Raw genomic sequence first — 17,388 nt, forward strand, 5'->3', positions numbered from 1 at the left:
ATCAGAATAAAGTTCATTTTTAAATGATTTTTAAAAACATGTTTTGCAAATAATAATACAGGTCGTATGCATACACAGCAAAAGGCCTAGTAAAGAGATGAGATATTAACCTCACTAGTAACTGAGGAAATGCAAACTGAAACAACAGTGAGATACCGTGTTTTGCTCCTCAGCTTTGAAAAATTTCTTAAATTTAATTTTACCAGGGCAGTTAAACTGCACAAGGAAAAGAATATTCCGAAAACTTTTTGTGTCTGGATCTAAATGTGGGAGATACAATTGTATTGCTGTAAACAGATATTCAGAGACATTCAAGATTAGATAATTACAGGGTAATACGTATACCACGGGCCTATATATTTTTTATTTATTAAAAAATTTTTTTCCGAACATTTATTCATTTTTGAGAGACAAAGCATGGCACAGAGAGAGGGAGACACAGAATCCGAAGCAGGCTCCACGCTCTGAGCTGGGGCTCAGACTCACAAAGTGTGAGATCATATATTTTTTAATATATATATGTTTTTGATGTACTGATTGAATGATAAGTAGACGCAGAAATACAAAAAAAATCTAAAATAATACATGATAAATTGTTAATAATGTAATTATGGGGATATATGGTAAGGGGAACTGAGAAGGACACACAGCTGAAGGAGAAACACTTTCTTTAAATTCTATATAAATCTCTATTGCCCCATACCAAGAAAGCATTCATTTTTTTCATGTTACTTTTATATTATTTTTTAAATGTTAAGAGGGGCGCCTGGGTGGCTCAGTTGATTAAGTGTCCAACTTCGACTCAAGTCATGATCTTGAGGTTCGTGGGTTCAAGCCCCGCATTGGGCTCTGTGCTGACAACTCAGAGCCTGGAGCCTGCTTCAGATTCTGTGTCTCCCTCACTCTGCCCCTCCTCCGCTCACGCTCGCTCTCTCTCTCTCTCTCTCTCTCTCTCAAAAATGAATAAACACTAAAAAAAGAAAAATTTAAATGTCAAGAAAGCAAAATTTTCCAAATAACATCAGCTGTACTCTCTAAAATTTATTCTTATTTTCATCAGATTAATGGAAAGAATTATTTTAGCTGACAAAAATGGGGGGAAAAAAAGGCCCTACATTATTTAACACTTTCAGTATACCTAATAATGTAAACTTAATACTGAATAACCTTACAAGTTAACATACACTCCAGCCAAGGTCTGATTTTAGGTGAAGTCAAATACAAATTACATTGATATTTAATCTTGAAGGACATTCAAAAGTGATAGGGGAAAAAGTAAATGTTTAAACTAATTATGGATTACATGGTTATTTGGGCCCCAAAGGTATCTGTTACATGCTTCCCAACACATACAGGCAGCAAAAATAATCAGACTGAAACTTTCTGCAGTAATAATGTGGAGAAACTAAGGAAATGAACACTACTATAAAGACTAGATTTTCCTAGTTTGATGATTTAAAGTTTTTATAATTCTATGATAACTTCTATCAGGTAAACAGTACATAAAATGTGATCAAACTCCTGCTTTTTGAAAGTAAAAAAACTTACTCAAAATCACACAATATTTCAAAAATATAGTTTCATTTCATTTCCAATTTTCCAAATTTAGAACATAAGCAAATTTTCCATATTCCTTTATAAAAGTATTCTTCCACTGTATTAAGTTTCCTCCTAAAATAAGCAAAAACCACAAAATTACTTCATAGCTCTTACCTGTAAGTTAACCAAGGTTCCAAATCGACTAAAATGTTCATTAAGTTTGCTGATATTATTTAATTCTGGAGGAACTTTTCTAAGTTCAAGTTTGGTATTTTCATTTCCAAACTGAACCTTTTTCTGGAAGCCTGGGCTGTTTGTTCTATTAAAATTTGGCCTGTAACAAAAATCAAGCTGATTAATACATTCATTTGTAAATCCTGACCCCTATCAAGTACAGATTAATGAGGTTTTACAACTTAAGCTTAATTTTTTTTTTCAAAACTGAAATTACTGGTTGATAAAGAAAATTCAAATTTCTTCCAAAAACTGAAATTTCCATTAGTAGTATATATATCTTTCATAGAAGCCAAATGAGAAGGGTTCTTGTCATTTATCATGTTCCACTTTAAATCCATTCCTACTTAAAATCTTAGCAGGAAAGATCCAGCACCCTCTTTCAATAAATTTGCATATATAATTTTTGTTGTACTTCTGCAAAAGCTAGCTTACTGAAATGTATCCTATTCTAAAACACTGATTAAAAACAAGAAATGACTGTTTCAACCACTTTCCAACTCAGAAAAAATGTCAAAACTACAGCCCATAAATTTGACTACTGAATAAAGGACAAAACTGTGGCCCAGGGAAGTTACCCTGCTTGCCTTAAATCACAGAATTACAGGCAGAGCCAGAACTAGGTATTAGCCATTATTAAATGATATTAAAGTATGAAAGTGTGATCCTTTCCTTTAACTTGCAAATATTCATAAGAGAATCATCACACGCACCCCAAAATTCAGATTCCTCACCTCTTTCTCTGAAGCCCTTCCCTGACAATTTGTGTCTATCCAGCCTCCCCTGCTCCCCAAAAGATCACTTTCTAGCTCTTAACAGGACTGGCCTACATGCTAAAGCCTCCTCCCAAACCAGACCCAACCTTAATGGGCTCATGACTATCCTTTATATAGGTAGTTTTCAGTGACATCTCTAAGTGAAGGGGTGTTTTATGGGGAGATGCAGGATGACAGAAAGAGGAAAAACTGTGTCCTCAACTACCACACCAATTCCACTTGAAAATGCCTCCCAAGTGCCAATTAACTTAAAAACTTTTGGAAACCAATGTACACACTAGTGTGGCATCGCCTATAGAACAAAGTTATAGAGCGTTCATTTTAAAAGGGTATACTATACTGTCATAATAATATTCCAGTATTCTAAAAATCACTGCATGATAAAATTCCTCAATTTTCCCTGCCAGCTTACTTATCAAACCAGGTCTTCTTTGTAGGAGCTCCAGGCTCCCCGGAACCGATGGTTCTTTTCCTTGATTCAGAATCCACTACTATCCTCATACTGCTTTTATTAGGAGGCTTTTCTATTTGAAAAGAAAAGAGAGCACAGATTAATATTTTCTGTTTATCATAGCTATTTCCTTAAATGCAGAGTGAATACAAAGTTCTGGCTTTTGTCCAAATATACATTCTTGGAAGAAATAGTTAAATGTATGTTCACATATAGTACTTTAAGGGATTTTAACTTATTTTGAGTTCATGTCATACGTAAGTAAAGAAGACTCAGTAATTCTTACATGTCAAGTTAAATATGACTTTGTAAGCTACTTTTTGGGGGTGTGGAGGGTAAAATCCATATCACTGTTTCCATTTGCCATCACCCTTGCCATAAATAAGTAAATGTACAAATAAACAACAAATAAACTATCTTGAGGCTTTGAGTTCATAGTTTTGAAATCAAATGCACAACCTAAAAGATTCAAAATTTAATATTAATCCAATGATCTTTCTTTAAGAACTGATAACTCAGAGTTGCGACTGAAGTGAGTTGCCTATTTAAGTACCAACATAGTAACATAAAGTATACTTGACTTTAAAAAGTAAATATTCAAGACTGAAATACAGTGCAGAAGAGCTATATATATCTGCTACTTTCAACACTTTACATTTACTTTGTTGGAATTTGACAAGCACAGTACATTTAACCTGTTATTCCCAAATGACCCTAAAGCTTAAAACATGCAAACCTTAATCCACACAGAAAAATATAATGGATACATTGATTGCATATATCCTATTCTTAGTATTTTTGAACAAATAGCTAACCAAAGGAACTGAGGATTTTTCAGCACAATCTCTCTCGTGGATGGCTACAACTATGATCTCCACACAGAAGATCGTATCAATCTTTCTACCACACACAAGCTCTGCTCTAAGAATAAGTCCTAAATTTTTAATTTGTTGGTTTTCTTTGGCCATCTTCTGGAAATCCTACAGGTTTCTCAAAATTCACTACAGTATATACAAAATACAAATTATCTTTATATCAAATGTATGTTTTAAAATCTTTGTTAAACATTACTATCAATGAAACTAACATTCTCCCAATCATATTGATTTCTGACTCTGCCCATATCCCTTCAATTCATCTTGCATATATTTCCTCTCATTTCTCACTGAGACAATCTTAGTACAAACTTGCATTACTTTTCACGTAATCTACTGTACTAACTGGATTTCTGCTTCTGGATTCTCCTTCCAGAAATTTATCCTACATAAAGAACTGGCAAAATCAGTGCCCCACAGCTCTGCTGCTTTCCTCCCTCTTCAGCCTCTTCCTCTAAACTGACACTTCCCTCCCATTAACATTGAAGCAAGCTCGGGGCGCCTGGGTGGCTCAGTCGGTTGAGTGGCCGACTTCGGCTCAGGTCATGATCGCACAGCTCGTGAGTTCGAGCCCTGCGTTGGGCTGTGTGCTGACAGCTAAGAGCCTGGAGCCTGCTTTGGATTCTGTGTCTCCCTCTCTCTCTGCCCCTAACCCACTTGCATTCTGTCTCTGTCTCTCTCCTAAATAAATAAAAACATTAAAAAAAAAAAAAAATTGAAGCAAGCTCAAATTACTCCATATTTATTTATTTATTTATTTATTTTAATCTTTATTTATTTTTGAGAGAGAGACAGAGTGAGAGCAGGGGAGGAGCAGAGAGAGAGGGAGACACAGAATCCAAAGCAGGCTCCAGGCCCTGAGCTTTCAGCACAGAGCCCAACATGGGGCTCAAACTTATGAACCACGAGATCATGACCTGAGCCGAAGTTGGACATTCAACCAACTGAGCCACCCAGGCCCCCCAAATTACTCCATTTTTAAAAGAAACTGCATAAAACTACTTCCTCTCCAGACACAGGTGTCTCCCTCTCTCTCTCTCTCCCTCCCTCCCAACGCCCCCCCCCCCAGCTATTTCCTAAGAGGTGTCTGTCTACATTTGCTAACTTGCTTCCCTACCACCAATTTCCTCTGGAAATTGGCAGCTGCTTCCATTACTGAACTTAACTTGTTCATCCTAAATTCCCTGATGTCCTAACTTGTTGCTTAAGCTTATAAATAAATCCCAATCCTTCTCTTATTTGACCTCTCAAGAGTATTAAATGCTGTTGATCACCTTCTTCTCCTATCTTCTCTTGATTTGCAGGACTCTGCAACAGGATTTTTGACCTTACTCCTGTCTCCCAAGCCTGGATCAGGAGGTTTTCTGAAGTCTTTGAGCTATCAAATATCCTTTTTTACTTTATTATGTTCTTTACTTGAAGGTTCACTAAGAGAGACAGTAGTAAGTTTTCCCCCCAGTCACTGTGATGTGTTTGTTCCAACTCATCTATGTTCTCTATCAGATTCTCTTTCATTGTTATTTATTTAAGACTGTTAAAAAACAAAAGCAAATTCTTCTTGGTATACAATTAGCAAACGTGTCTATTAGTTATATGTACTGAGTTTTTCCCCCAATATCCTTTTAATGAATTGTTTTTTTTTTGCTGACAGCAAATGAAAAACCACTCAGCCCTTATTTCTATATATATCCAGTGAAGGGAACATCCATCAAATTCTCTACCTCCTTAGAAATCTGAAAAGAACAATTCTCAGAGCCCCTCGGTCACTTTTATACTAGGAATTCTAAGGCATCAATGCGCCTATATTTTTTCATTTGTTTAATAATGAGAATTCCTCATAAGTTTAAAGTATGAAACATAATGATATAATTATCACATAATAGTCTGTGACAAATTTAAATTAAGGCCATCTACAGACTATAAGAAATGTACATACAGTATTATATAATAAACAATATTAAAAACTTTTAATTATGCATCCAGGACAATAAATTTCAAACCAAATAGGCAAAAGATGAAAACTTCTTAGGGGGAGAAAGAATGACAAGAGTTGAGAAAATAGAAGTATAAGTACTACTCAATTTAAATGGGCTGCTAAATCAGTTCTGTGGTACCGAGAAACAATGTTATTACTGGAAAATATATTCCTAAACCAGGTCACAAAAATAGTACGGGGTGTATCTGAAGAACAGTACTAAAATAATCACTATGTACAATGATTCTATAGGAAAAGGCATTTAAATTTCTAACCATATATACTAGACATTTCTCTCTCAACAGGGCCACTTCCTGTAACTTGTAACTACAAGCATGTGGAGCTGAAACTACCCTCAGTGCAACTTCTACATTGTTGCAAGATTGTTTGCAGGGAGTGTGGTCCTTCTTCCTTTCCTTAATAACCAACAAAAAAGTTTGCCTGGCATTGGAATGGGTCTAGTAAAGACTGATCTGTAGTAGCATATATTTATGCCATTCCAAAGCAGCAAGGTAAGAGATGACTTCACGTGGGAGGTTCCAGTAAGAGCAAGAAGTGTTGATTGGCATGATGAAAAGAAAATACGTGCTAAGTAGTGACCAACGAAAAAAAGGGTTTTCTCTGAACTAGTCAAGTAAGAGATTTGAGGGATAAAGAGCCACAATCTTAAGTGGCTTATAACTTTCATTTATGAGAAATCTTATGTCCCTTACATAAAACTGTTAAATCTTTTCTTCTCTAGTTGTTGTTAATGATAGCTATTAGAATTCCTCAATGAGAATTTAAAAGGTATGAAGGGAAAGGTGGCATCCACATGAAATGCTTTCCTCTGATGTCAAAGACGATATAAATTAAACTGGATATAAATTATAATGTTCCTCATATCTCTATTATAAAAAGTGCTTTGAACACTGAAGTTAAATGCTCAGAATCCGATAGTTTCAACAAACAAATCAAAAAATGCAAAGTATAGTAATCACAAGCTAACTAAACCACATTAGGTATTGACTGTTAATTGACAAGTTGGGTTATTTTATTTGTGATTAATGAGGCATGACTTTTTTTTTGACTAGAAAAAAGAGACAGCAAGGCAAGACTAGAAAGAAAATGGGATTTAAAAATTAGCTGAATATAGGAAAAAGATCTGTAAGTATTGGCCTACATATTTTCCATTACGTCTAACAATCCCTCATCCCCTGATGTCAAATACTATCTGTAGCAAATGCTCCCTCTTTCAAACAAATACCAGTGCTCTCCCTCCTCTGAACCTTCCTATCAGTTTGCACCCCCAGGACAGCAGTTTTGCTCCCAGCAGTCTATACATAGGTCCCCCCAGCTTCTGACTTTATCATCAAAACTCTTATCGTCTTCTCTCATTTAGAAATCTTATCATATAGTCTATCTCCTCTAAGAGAATTTTAGAAGCTAATGAGTCACTTCCTAAAAAATAATTCCTTTTGCTTAACGTAACAAATTCAATACATGTAAAATGCGTATCAACCACAAGTTTGTAAAGCTGATTTCATTATCCAATCTATGAAAAAAATATCTATTTTCAGGAATTAAGCATTATTTTCAAGAGCTTAAATGAACCAATTAAGACTGCAAATGATAGAAAATACCCCAAAAAGCTACCTTAGAAAATATGTACTTTTGGGAAATTCCTTTCCCCTTAGGTGGCAGAATAAAGTGGCACCAGTAACAGAAATAGAGAATCACACACTACCTTTTCTCTTAAGAGAGACCAAAGCATCAGAGGAATAAACTTAATCACCATCCCTTTCTCAACCCCAATAAATGCAAGACCACATTCTTTACAAATGTCTTGCCATTCATGATATGAAAATGATAAGAAGAGAAGATTAACCGGGGTACCTCTGGGTGGCAAATCCATATCCCCTGATGTCAGTCCTATCAAGTTAGGCCTCTGTGCGTGCACTCTGTGTCTATACATAGGTCTGGAAGTGTTTGTTATGCTGGGGGCTTCAGGATTGTAGCCGTCTGTGTCATATGTATCTGGTAATACAAAAACTGTAATTAAAAAACAATTATAAAACGCCACTTGGTAATATTTTTACATTGATAATAAAAAAAAGTACATTACACAACATATTCTAATATACAGCTAACATGCTGTATGTATCAAAAAGAAAATTTAGTTTTATAAAAATGAAAATGTTATTAAACAAAATATAACTTAGTTTTTAAAACAAATCATAAATGAGGACTTGCATTTAACATCCATTCGCTATATCTACATCTTATTCTATAGGATTTTAGTGAGAAAAATAAACCTAACAGAGCTAGTAAGTCTCTAGACGTTTTTATATTCCTAAAACTCTGCTCTAAAACTTCATTACATTATGAATACAAAGAGGGGCAAAACTGCACCTGCAGTAAAAAGAGAGGGTGGAGCAGGAGGAGGCTGGTGATGGATGCCAGTCGTTACTACGGTAGGAACAGAACTGGTTGCAGAGTTTGGGGGAGCATCCATGCCAGATGGCTGCAAAGGAGGAAGTGGAGGTGGTGGTCCTGTCAAAACCAAAGAATAAGAAATATCATCTGAAAGCAAACAAATAAAATAAGTTACTATATATCCAAACATGATATTCTCATTTATCAGCACAATTATAATATCTACAAACTCCCAAGTTCTTACAACTGTATTAGTTTTCTAAGGTAAGCTATCCTGTTAATGTATACCAAAAACAGGTTTGTCTTATAAGCTATAAAGGACTACTGGCAGCTGGGATTCATCAGGGACGTGCATTAAGTCAGGGCCACTCCAAACCACAGTAAACCATAGGTCTGGCAAAGCCTGCGAAGTCAGAGTATATTCTAAGTAAGAGTACCTTGCTCTTAGTTTTTAGCAGGCAACTATAGGATTACTTTAGATATTTTTTAACAAAAGCAAGCATCAAACCATTAACTTTGTAAAGACTATGAAGAGACAGATATTAGGCACCAGCAAGCAAATGTAGTTACTTACCTGTGACAGGTGGAAGGCTGGGTGGTAATGGGCCTGGTGGTGGCACTGGGGGTCTCAGATTCACAGGTGGGGGTGTAAGAATTGGTGGAGGTGGGGGAAGTCCAGGAGGAGGCGGTCCTTCAACAACTGGAGGCTGTGCTGGGAAAGGCAGCATGCCAGGAAGATTCACATCTTCTACAACTACGGGGTCACTTCCGTGGTCAAAAGGGCACATGTCTCCTCTCATACAGAAACCTTTTTCTGTAAGGAAGAATAATTAAAAATATGGTTAAGTGCTGGATATATAAATTTTCTATAAGTTATCAAAGGCAAGACCTTTAAAAATAAAAAAATTTTAATATTGGGCCAGTTTAACTATATAAGAGCTAATTTCCAGTAATATAATTTTGAAGTAGATAATATAACTAACACACACATTAAAAAATACATCACCAAATTAAAATAAGTCTACTTAGCTAGCAAGACATAATATATAACTTTTATAACATAATATACATATTATATAGTATATATACTTTTTGTCACTAGAAATATTTCATTTAAATCTCACCAAAAACTTTATAGCAACTACAGCCTTAATACAAATTATAAAACTTTTACAGTAAAACTTTAAGAGTCTTCATTAATAAAATTCTTATACAGGTGAGAGTCACATGTCTAGGTTCTGCTTACATGCCAGTAACTATTTACTTCTAAAGAAGTAAGTTTTGTCAAGAATGTTTCAGTAGCAGATTCTCAAATAACTCAGTAAATATTTTTGTTTGGTAAACTTCAAAAATATATTAAGATTGGGGCGCCTGGGTGGCGCAGTCGGTTAAGCGTCCGACTTCAGCCAGGTCACGATCTCGCGGTCCGTGAGTTCGAGCCCCGCATCAGGCTCTGGGCTGATGGCTCGGAGCCTAGAGGCTGTTTCCGATTCTGTGTCTCCCTCTCTCTCTGCCCCTCCCCCGTTCATGCTCTGTCTCTCTCTGTCCCAAAAATAAATAAACGTTGAAAAAATATATTAAGATTTATGTGTAAATAAGCAATATCTTTAAATTGGTATACAACAGTCAGTGGTGACTAATGAAGGTTTAAATAATATGAGGAATTCAAGAAGTGCCTAAGACTAATTTACCACCATTTCCAATACATTAATTATCTTTGAGTAACTATAAAATCTAGACTCATGGAATGCTGTCAACTGGAAATACTGACTCAGTACATCATGAAACATTAGAAAGACTTACCATCATAGTCTCTACACCGTTTCTTTGGCATGGGTGGTCTTACATATGAGTTATGGTCCACTTGGTCTTCATGAAATTCAGACCAACTTTCGGTAGTGTTATTACCATGATGAGTAGGAGCAATTACTGTAATAGTGCTGCTCAAAGTAGGTACAGGGTAGTGACCAGATGATATATTGGGTACCGAAGAGACTGGAGTATAATTGTTTTCTAGTGGATCTGTTCTATCCAGGTCGTATTTAGGTTTTACTAGATCCCTTTCTGCAACAAAATATAAATGACTTATAAAATTATACTCTATTAAAAAGAAGTCCCAGATCTACAAAACAGTGGTAATTTTGCTGAACAGAAAAAAGTGTTCATACTTTACACCGTCCTCCTTTTCTTTTGAAAACTACTAAACGAATATACAATGTTCCAAGATCAGCGGTTTCTTTTCAATATGACCTATACTATAAAATTACATATCATGTTGCTATACTTAATGAACATTTTTTCTGTTTACAGAAAAAAAGAGATTTTCTTCACTACAATCTTAGTATGCATAACTTCAGCCCACAAAACATATAACTAAAATATGGTTATTTTTTCTGTGATGAACATTTGTCATCTACCTAAAGTTCCTAGCATGCCTTTTTAATAAATACCATACATTATTAATAATATTAATGGTGAAAGCTATTTATTGAAGATAGAAATGGATGAGCGAAGAGGAAGGAAAAAAAGTTCATATTAAACATGAACAAAAACATTAGCTAGGCTGTCTATGGTCCCAAGGAAAGAGAAAAGGATTAAGGAGACTAGTTGCATAAAGCGATATGTGTAAAGGCCTAGTACACCTAGATCACAGAGGAGGAAAACACTAAGAAAAAAGTAACAGAGAAGTATAAAGCTTATACGCAGACTTGGTATAATAGAAATAAATATTGTCTCCCAATAACTAAAGGTGACTGTACAATATAGGCTGAAAGAGTAGCAAAAAATCTAAGCTTGAGTAAAGGTGTTTTATTTGAAGGTGTTTTAGTTGTTTTTATCTCCTATGGTTTCTTCCTTTCAATAACACACACAGGAAGAAAAATTATACATGTTGGAAATGACATGCTCTTGCAAATACACACATCTGAAATGAGAAATTTAATTGCTTTTTTAATTTTAAGGTAGAAACTGAATACATTTATACAATTTAATGAATTGTATCTATGTATACACATGTGAAACCAAACACCGTAACCAAAATAATATACACACTAATACATAATCATCACCCCCCAAAAGTACCCTTTGCTCCTTAATAAGTCATCTGTCCTTTACTCCATGCCTGGTGACCACGGATTTGTTTCCTATCACCATAGATTAATTTGCATTTTCTAAAATTTTATATATAAATATATTCTTTCTCGTCTAGCTTCTTTCACTCAGCAGTATTATTTTGAGATCCATCCTTGTGTCACACACATTATCCAAAGTTCTGTTCTTTTCATCCACTGTACGGATACATCAGTTTATCCATTCACATGACATCCGAGTTGTTTCTAGTGTTTGGCTACTGCAAACGAACGTACCATGATCACTCATGTACAGTCTCCGTAGAAATACACTTCTGTTTCTCTTACATAAATACTTAGGCGTTAGGATAGCTGGGTCATTCAGTATGTATAGATTTAATTTTTAAGATACTATAAAAGTATGTTCCAAAGAGTTCAGTTTATCTCCATCCTTACTAATACTAGATAGAGTCAGCCTTTTCACTTTCAGTCATTCTGAAAGGCATGCAGTGGTGATTCACTGTGGTTAAAATGTGCATGAAATAAGAATTTTAGAAGAAATTTTTAAAAAAGCATTCACTTGGACCACAAAATACATCAAAATGGAAAAAATGAAGACAACACTAACAAAAATTAAAACTTTTTAAAACCCTCAAATACAGTTTTTTCACAATAGAAGAATGCTAATCAGAATATACATATATATGAATTATTTACCCCGGCTTCGTGTTCTGCTTCTGCTTCTAGTCCTACTTCTATCCCTATCCCTGTCACGAAGTCTCTCTTTACTCCAACTTCGACTCCGACTCCTGCTGTAACTGCGACTTCGGCCTCGTCTTCTATTGTACCGATCTCTGTATGAATCTCTTCGAGGAGGGTTTCGATCATAATCTCTTTTGCGAGAACGATCATCTTTTTTCCTCTCATCACGACTTCTAAAGAAATAAATGATCACTTTTAGGAAAATAATTTTTAAGTGGATACAGGAAAAGAATCATTAAATGCAAAAGTATTATTTAATTCTTATAATGTTATGATTCTTTAACCCACCGCAAATATAGGAAACTCAAACTGAAAAAACTGAACATGATCTGCTCAAGAACTCTAAAACCCTTTAAAGGAAAAAAAAAAACTCCCAAATAACTCAGTCCTTTGTCTTATACACAAAGACATTTTTACATTTAGCATCTGTACATCCTGTCGTATAGAACATACAATCTTGTACATATAACTCATACTTACAGGCATGTATCACATATAATTGGCCTCTAAATGCTTTTGAAGCCTTAGTGGGGAAAAATAATTTATTCACACTAAAGGGAAAAATTCAAGCAAAAAACGCGTGAATTTCACTGGAATTTGAAGATGGAAATAAAAACAACAGCAATAATTAATGCATGCCAAGCACTTTTCTAAACATCACTTCCAGAACCTACCAATCCGACACAAATACTCTTGGTAAGAAAGGACTGAGTTGCACTGTCCTAGACCAATAGAAGAGTACACACTACTTGCTCCTAAACAAAAGATAATCAGTCTAAGCATTCATATAAAAGATATCCAATGTCTGAACAGTGAACATGGTTCAATAAATCGATCACCTATTTTCTCTGTATCGGGAACTTGACTGGGGAGGACTATGATTTAGCCTTCTGGAAAACTTCTTCTCTCGCTCTTCCTCCTTTGTGATCTGGTATACAAAGAAAAATTTGCTAAGTTTAGCAAGTTATTCCTTGCCATATTACTATTTCAGTGACTTAACTGATATTAAAACAGAAAAGTGTTTTCTTCTAAAAGCATTAAAAATATACATTTCGAAGTACAATCATTTCATTTAACAATAGAAAAAAGGCTTGTTGAAAGTTAAAGTAAATTCAAACAAGACTCAAAAATGTTTATCTTAGATAGTAACAGCTGTGAAAAAACATTTAGACAAGTGTTCTCATTTTAACATTATTAGTCTAAAGCCACTTTTATTCCTTCTTTCAAAATTCCAACATACATTCATGTTTTGGTTTCATGAATTTGGTCTGGCACCAAACACATTAATAAATATAGGAGAATGCATTAGAACTAACCAAGTCAAAGGGCAGCTAGGTGACTCATTTGGTTAAGCGTCCGACTTCTGCTCAGATCATGATCTCACAGTTCCTGAGTTTGAACCCCGCATTGGGCTCTGTGCTGACAGCTCAGAGCCTGGAGCCTACTTCAGATTCCGTGTCTCCTTATCTCTTTCTGTCCCTCCCCCACTTGTGTGTGCGTGTGCACGCTCTCTCTCTCTCAAAAGTAAATAAACATTTAAAACAATTTAAAAAATTTTTTTTCAAAAATAAACAAAAAACTAACCAAGTCAGAAAGAGAGACATGTGAAAAAACAATAAACAAGGTGAAACAGTTCTTCAAGTTTCTCATAGCAGTACAGCAGCTATACATTCCTCCTTTCTACAAGGGGCCTCCATTCATATTACATTATTAATAGAAAGCACCCCTGGAAAATATTCCCTTTACCAATGCTACTTTTCTGAGGCCAGAATTTTCCATGCTGTACTGTCTAGAACACAGGTTACATAGGACATTAACAGGTGTTACCAGGAAAAACAGGATTCAGAGGATAAACAAATAGAGGAAATACTGAACATGTGGCTTCTGTAAATATGACAGGGCTCAAGGTTTTCCATTTTTAACAAGAAGTCTAAGATATTCTGATGCAGGCAGTCTACAGGATAATATAACTGTGTCCATTTATGCCAGTTGTTCCAATATCCCTCTGGGAGGAGCCTCTCACTGTCAAAAGTGTTCTATGTTGGATGAAAAATGGAAATCCTATCACTAGGCCAAACTTCGAGAAACACTGCTTAAAAGCCTTTTTTAATGCGAGTCCATAGTGTAAGATACTATGCATAAAAGAGTTAAAAGTAAACCTGAGACTGTTAGCCTCAGAAAGGCCTGCTTCTTGTAAGGTAAGCTCTTGGCTTGCATCTGTGAACTTTGATTTCTGAAGGGTTCCCATCATTCCCTGACAATAATAGCTCACTATATGCCTGAATTGTTTGCGTAAACAATATGGTTTTAGGTTGAACACATGCTCTCCTCTGGGAGTTTGAAATGTTGGTACATATTAGGCTGAAGGTTCATGTGTGACCAGCCCTAAATTGAAACCCTGGGCACTGAGTCGCTAAGAGCTTCCCTGGTTCACGTGTTGAACTACTTGTTAAGATCTTCTGTGATTCCACTGGGAGAAGCCTATGGAAGCTTGTGCCTATTTTCCCCCAGACTTTGCAACACCCACTTTTTCCTTTTCCCTATGCTGATTCTGCTGTAAGAAATCACAGCCGTGAGTATGACAACAGGCTAAATCCTATGACTGCTCCAAGGGATGTTCTTGAGAAATCTCAATACAAATACAAAAAGTAAAATTCAGTTTAATTATTCCATGTATGTTTAAAATTTTTTTTTAATGTTTATTTTTGAGAGAGAGAGAGACAGACAGACAAACAGACCATGAGTGGGGGGAGGAGCAGAGAGAGAGAGAGAGACAGGGAGACAAAGAATCTAAAGTTGGCTCCAGGCTCTGAGCAGTCAGCACAAAACCCGATGAAAGGTTCAAACTTGTTCATGAACCGTAAGGTCATGACCTGAGTCGAAGTCGGACATTTAACCAACTAAGCCACCCAGGCACCCCTAATTCCTTATATGCTTTAAATTTTTTTTTTTTTAACGTTTATTTATTTTTGAGACAGAGAGAGACAGAGCATGAACGGGGGAGGGGCAGAGAGAGAGGGAGACACAGAATCGGAAGCAGGCTCCAGGCTCTGAGCCATCAGCCCAGAGCCTGACACGGGGCTCGAACTCACGGACCGTGAGATCGTGACCTGAGCTGAAGTCGGACGCTTAACCGACTGAGCCACCCAGGCGCCCCTCCTTATATGCTTTTAAAGAACATCCAAGGTTTAACACAAATCCTTACCTCTTCTTTTTTTATATCTTTTTCTTGGTGCTGAAAAAATTCTACCTTTAAGCTTCCTGATGATGGCTGCTCTGGAGGAGGTAGATAACTCTTTGTATTCACAGCATCAAAAAGTTTTTCCACAAATATCTGTGTCTCTACAAATAAAACCAAAAAAACCCCACAGATTAAAGAGATTTGCTAAGACATCAATTCTTCCCCTCTACACATCAGAGTTCAATATGATGAAATATACACTGACTTTTATAAATCTAGAACACTATAACACCAAGAGCTTTCCAACCAGTGTGCCATGGCACAAATCCTATGGTAATACTAATCCATTCAATTTCAGGGTAGAGGGACTAGGATGGCCAGGGCTTCTAGGCCAGTTGCTTCCAGCCATGACTTGTCTCCATGTACCCCGTGCCCTGTGTGCCAAACATAAATATCATCATTATCTAGATGGTGGCAACATGAAAAAAGTTAGAAGCACTATCTAGACAACATTCAAAGCAGTTTCTTAAGCAGTACTATTTTTAAATAAACAAGCATTCAGTCATTTAATCTTTTAAGGAAAAGTATCAGCATGCTTTAAAAAAGAGAATAAAGATGTTAAGGGAAAAAAAGCTTCCATATATGGCTAACATGAGTAATAATACTGTTTATGACAATTAGAGCCTGTTCTCTGAGTTTCTTTCATATTGTGGAAAATCTTCCTTTAAATGATTTATTGAAATAAACTAGTATTTTTAAACCAAAGATTTTTTTTACCTTTTTGAAGAAATACATCCAGTTGATCAATACATAATGCCTTTAACTCTTTTTCACTTTTATCTTTCTTTACCAAAGCGAGAACATATTTTGCTAGGGCTGATGGATCTGCATCACAGCTGAAGAAAAAAACAATGTTGAAGGAAATTTAGCCATAAGCAATTACACATTCTAAAAACTCCAGTTATAAAACTGACTCAGTCAGTATGGTAGTTAAGTGAGTTAACATATGTAAAAAGGACCTAGCCCATAAAGCAATGAAGAAATCGAAGTTCTCTCTTATAGTAATGTATTTTACATGATATATGTGGCCATTACTCAGTATCCTTCCACATATATACTAACATATGTATTAAAAACTCAGCAGGCTTTACTATTATTTAAAAGAGAAGTTTTAACAAAGTAAAAACAGTATCAAAACATCAAAAACGTAGTATTAGTGTGGCACCAATAAAAATCCAAAAAGGCTTCCCCTCCATCCCAATAACTAAATTAGCTGAGAAAATCCAGACAGAGAGGGCACTAAAATAAAACCTGAAAACCCACTACATAGTACATTAACAACAGAAACTTTAGCTTTTATAAAGGGCATTAAAGTATCCGGAAAAAAATAAGACAGTTACTTTAGAACTCTGGAATAATGAAGACTTTTTGAGTTATGGCAAGTTATCACAAGAGTAATTTGATTGTACAAAAAAAAAGGCAAAACTTCAGAATGAAGAGTCAAAAGACAAATAAAGAAAGCTCAAATTGTTTTTTGCAAAAGGTGAATTCTCCTAATATGCAGAGTTTCTATCAATTAGTAAGACCAAAACCATAAAAGAAAAAAGACAAAGAATACAAATAGATGCTGAACAGAAAAAGTCAGTCTGAATATGAGTAAAAATACACCCTCATCCAAAAGATAAATTCAAACTTAAGCTATACTGAAATACTATTTTTTGGTTATAAAATTGGCAAAAATCTAAAAAATATGAAAATATATTCTGGAGATAAGGCTATGAGCATACAAGCAGTTTTTCTCAAACACCGTGGCTGCTGTGAGGAAAGCAGTAGCCCCTAAGGTATGGCAGCTTACAATCACAAGTACAACGGACAGCAGTTCTATTTCTCTGAAGTTGCCTCACAGACATATTTACATACTCAAAATGACACATGTACAAGTCATTCACTGTCACACTGATTGAAAATAAAAATGCAAATGTCCATTTACAGAGGACTGGAAAAGCAATTATAGTATAGTAAATCTACACAAGGAATGGGATACACCAAAAAAATGCAAAAAAGAATGAAGAAGTTTTCCTACTACAGAAATGTTCCCCATGAATTTGTTAA

At 35.5% G+C, this 17,388-nt stretch overlaps 1 protein-coding gene across 9 annotated transcripts in view; it reads right to left on the reverse strand.

The window, feature by feature from the left end:
- The window catches only part of RBM26 (RNA binding motif protein 26), an 85,956-nt gene that overhangs the window by 39,652 nt on the left and 28,916 nt on the right, over window positions 1-17,388 (reverse strand). For 3 of the 9 annotated variants that reach the window (XM_047080978.1, XM_047080945.1, XM_047080939.1), the window contains exons 2-11: window positions 16,054-16,172; window positions 15,301-15,437; window positions 12,935-13,023; window positions 12,051-12,268; window positions 10,069-10,329; window positions 8,840-9,079; window positions 8,242-8,412; window positions 7,726-7,881; window positions 2,962-3,073; window positions 1,714-1,873 (exon numbers count right to left, since the gene is read on the reverse strand). In XM_047080978.1, the coding sequence (XP_046936934.1) occupies window positions 1,714-1,873; window positions 2,962-3,073; window positions 7,726-7,881; window positions 8,242-8,412; window positions 8,840-9,079; window positions 10,069-10,329; window positions 12,051-12,268; window positions 12,935-13,023; window positions 15,301-15,437; window positions 16,054-16,172 (1,663 nt within the window). The remainder of the gene's footprint in view (window positions 1-1,713; window positions 1,874-2,961; window positions 3,074-7,725; window positions 7,882-8,241; window positions 8,413-8,839; window positions 9,080-10,068; window positions 10,330-12,050; window positions 12,269-12,934; window positions 13,024-15,300; window positions 15,438-16,053; window positions 16,173-17,388) is intronic. The other 6 variants (XM_047081000.1, XM_047080993.1, XM_047080970.1 and 3 more) reach the window with 3 other exon arrangements.

The sequence above is a fragment of the Lynx rufus genome, unplaced genomic scaffold (genome assembly GCF_022079265.1).
Source record: "Lynx rufus isolate CCGP_SWC_20201006 ecotype Redwood Valley unplaced genomic scaffold, mLynRuf1.p SCAF_1, whole genome shotgun sequence".
In the NCBI taxonomy this organism is placed as follows: Eukaryota; Metazoa; Chordata; class Mammalia; order Carnivora; family Felidae; genus Lynx; species Lynx rufus.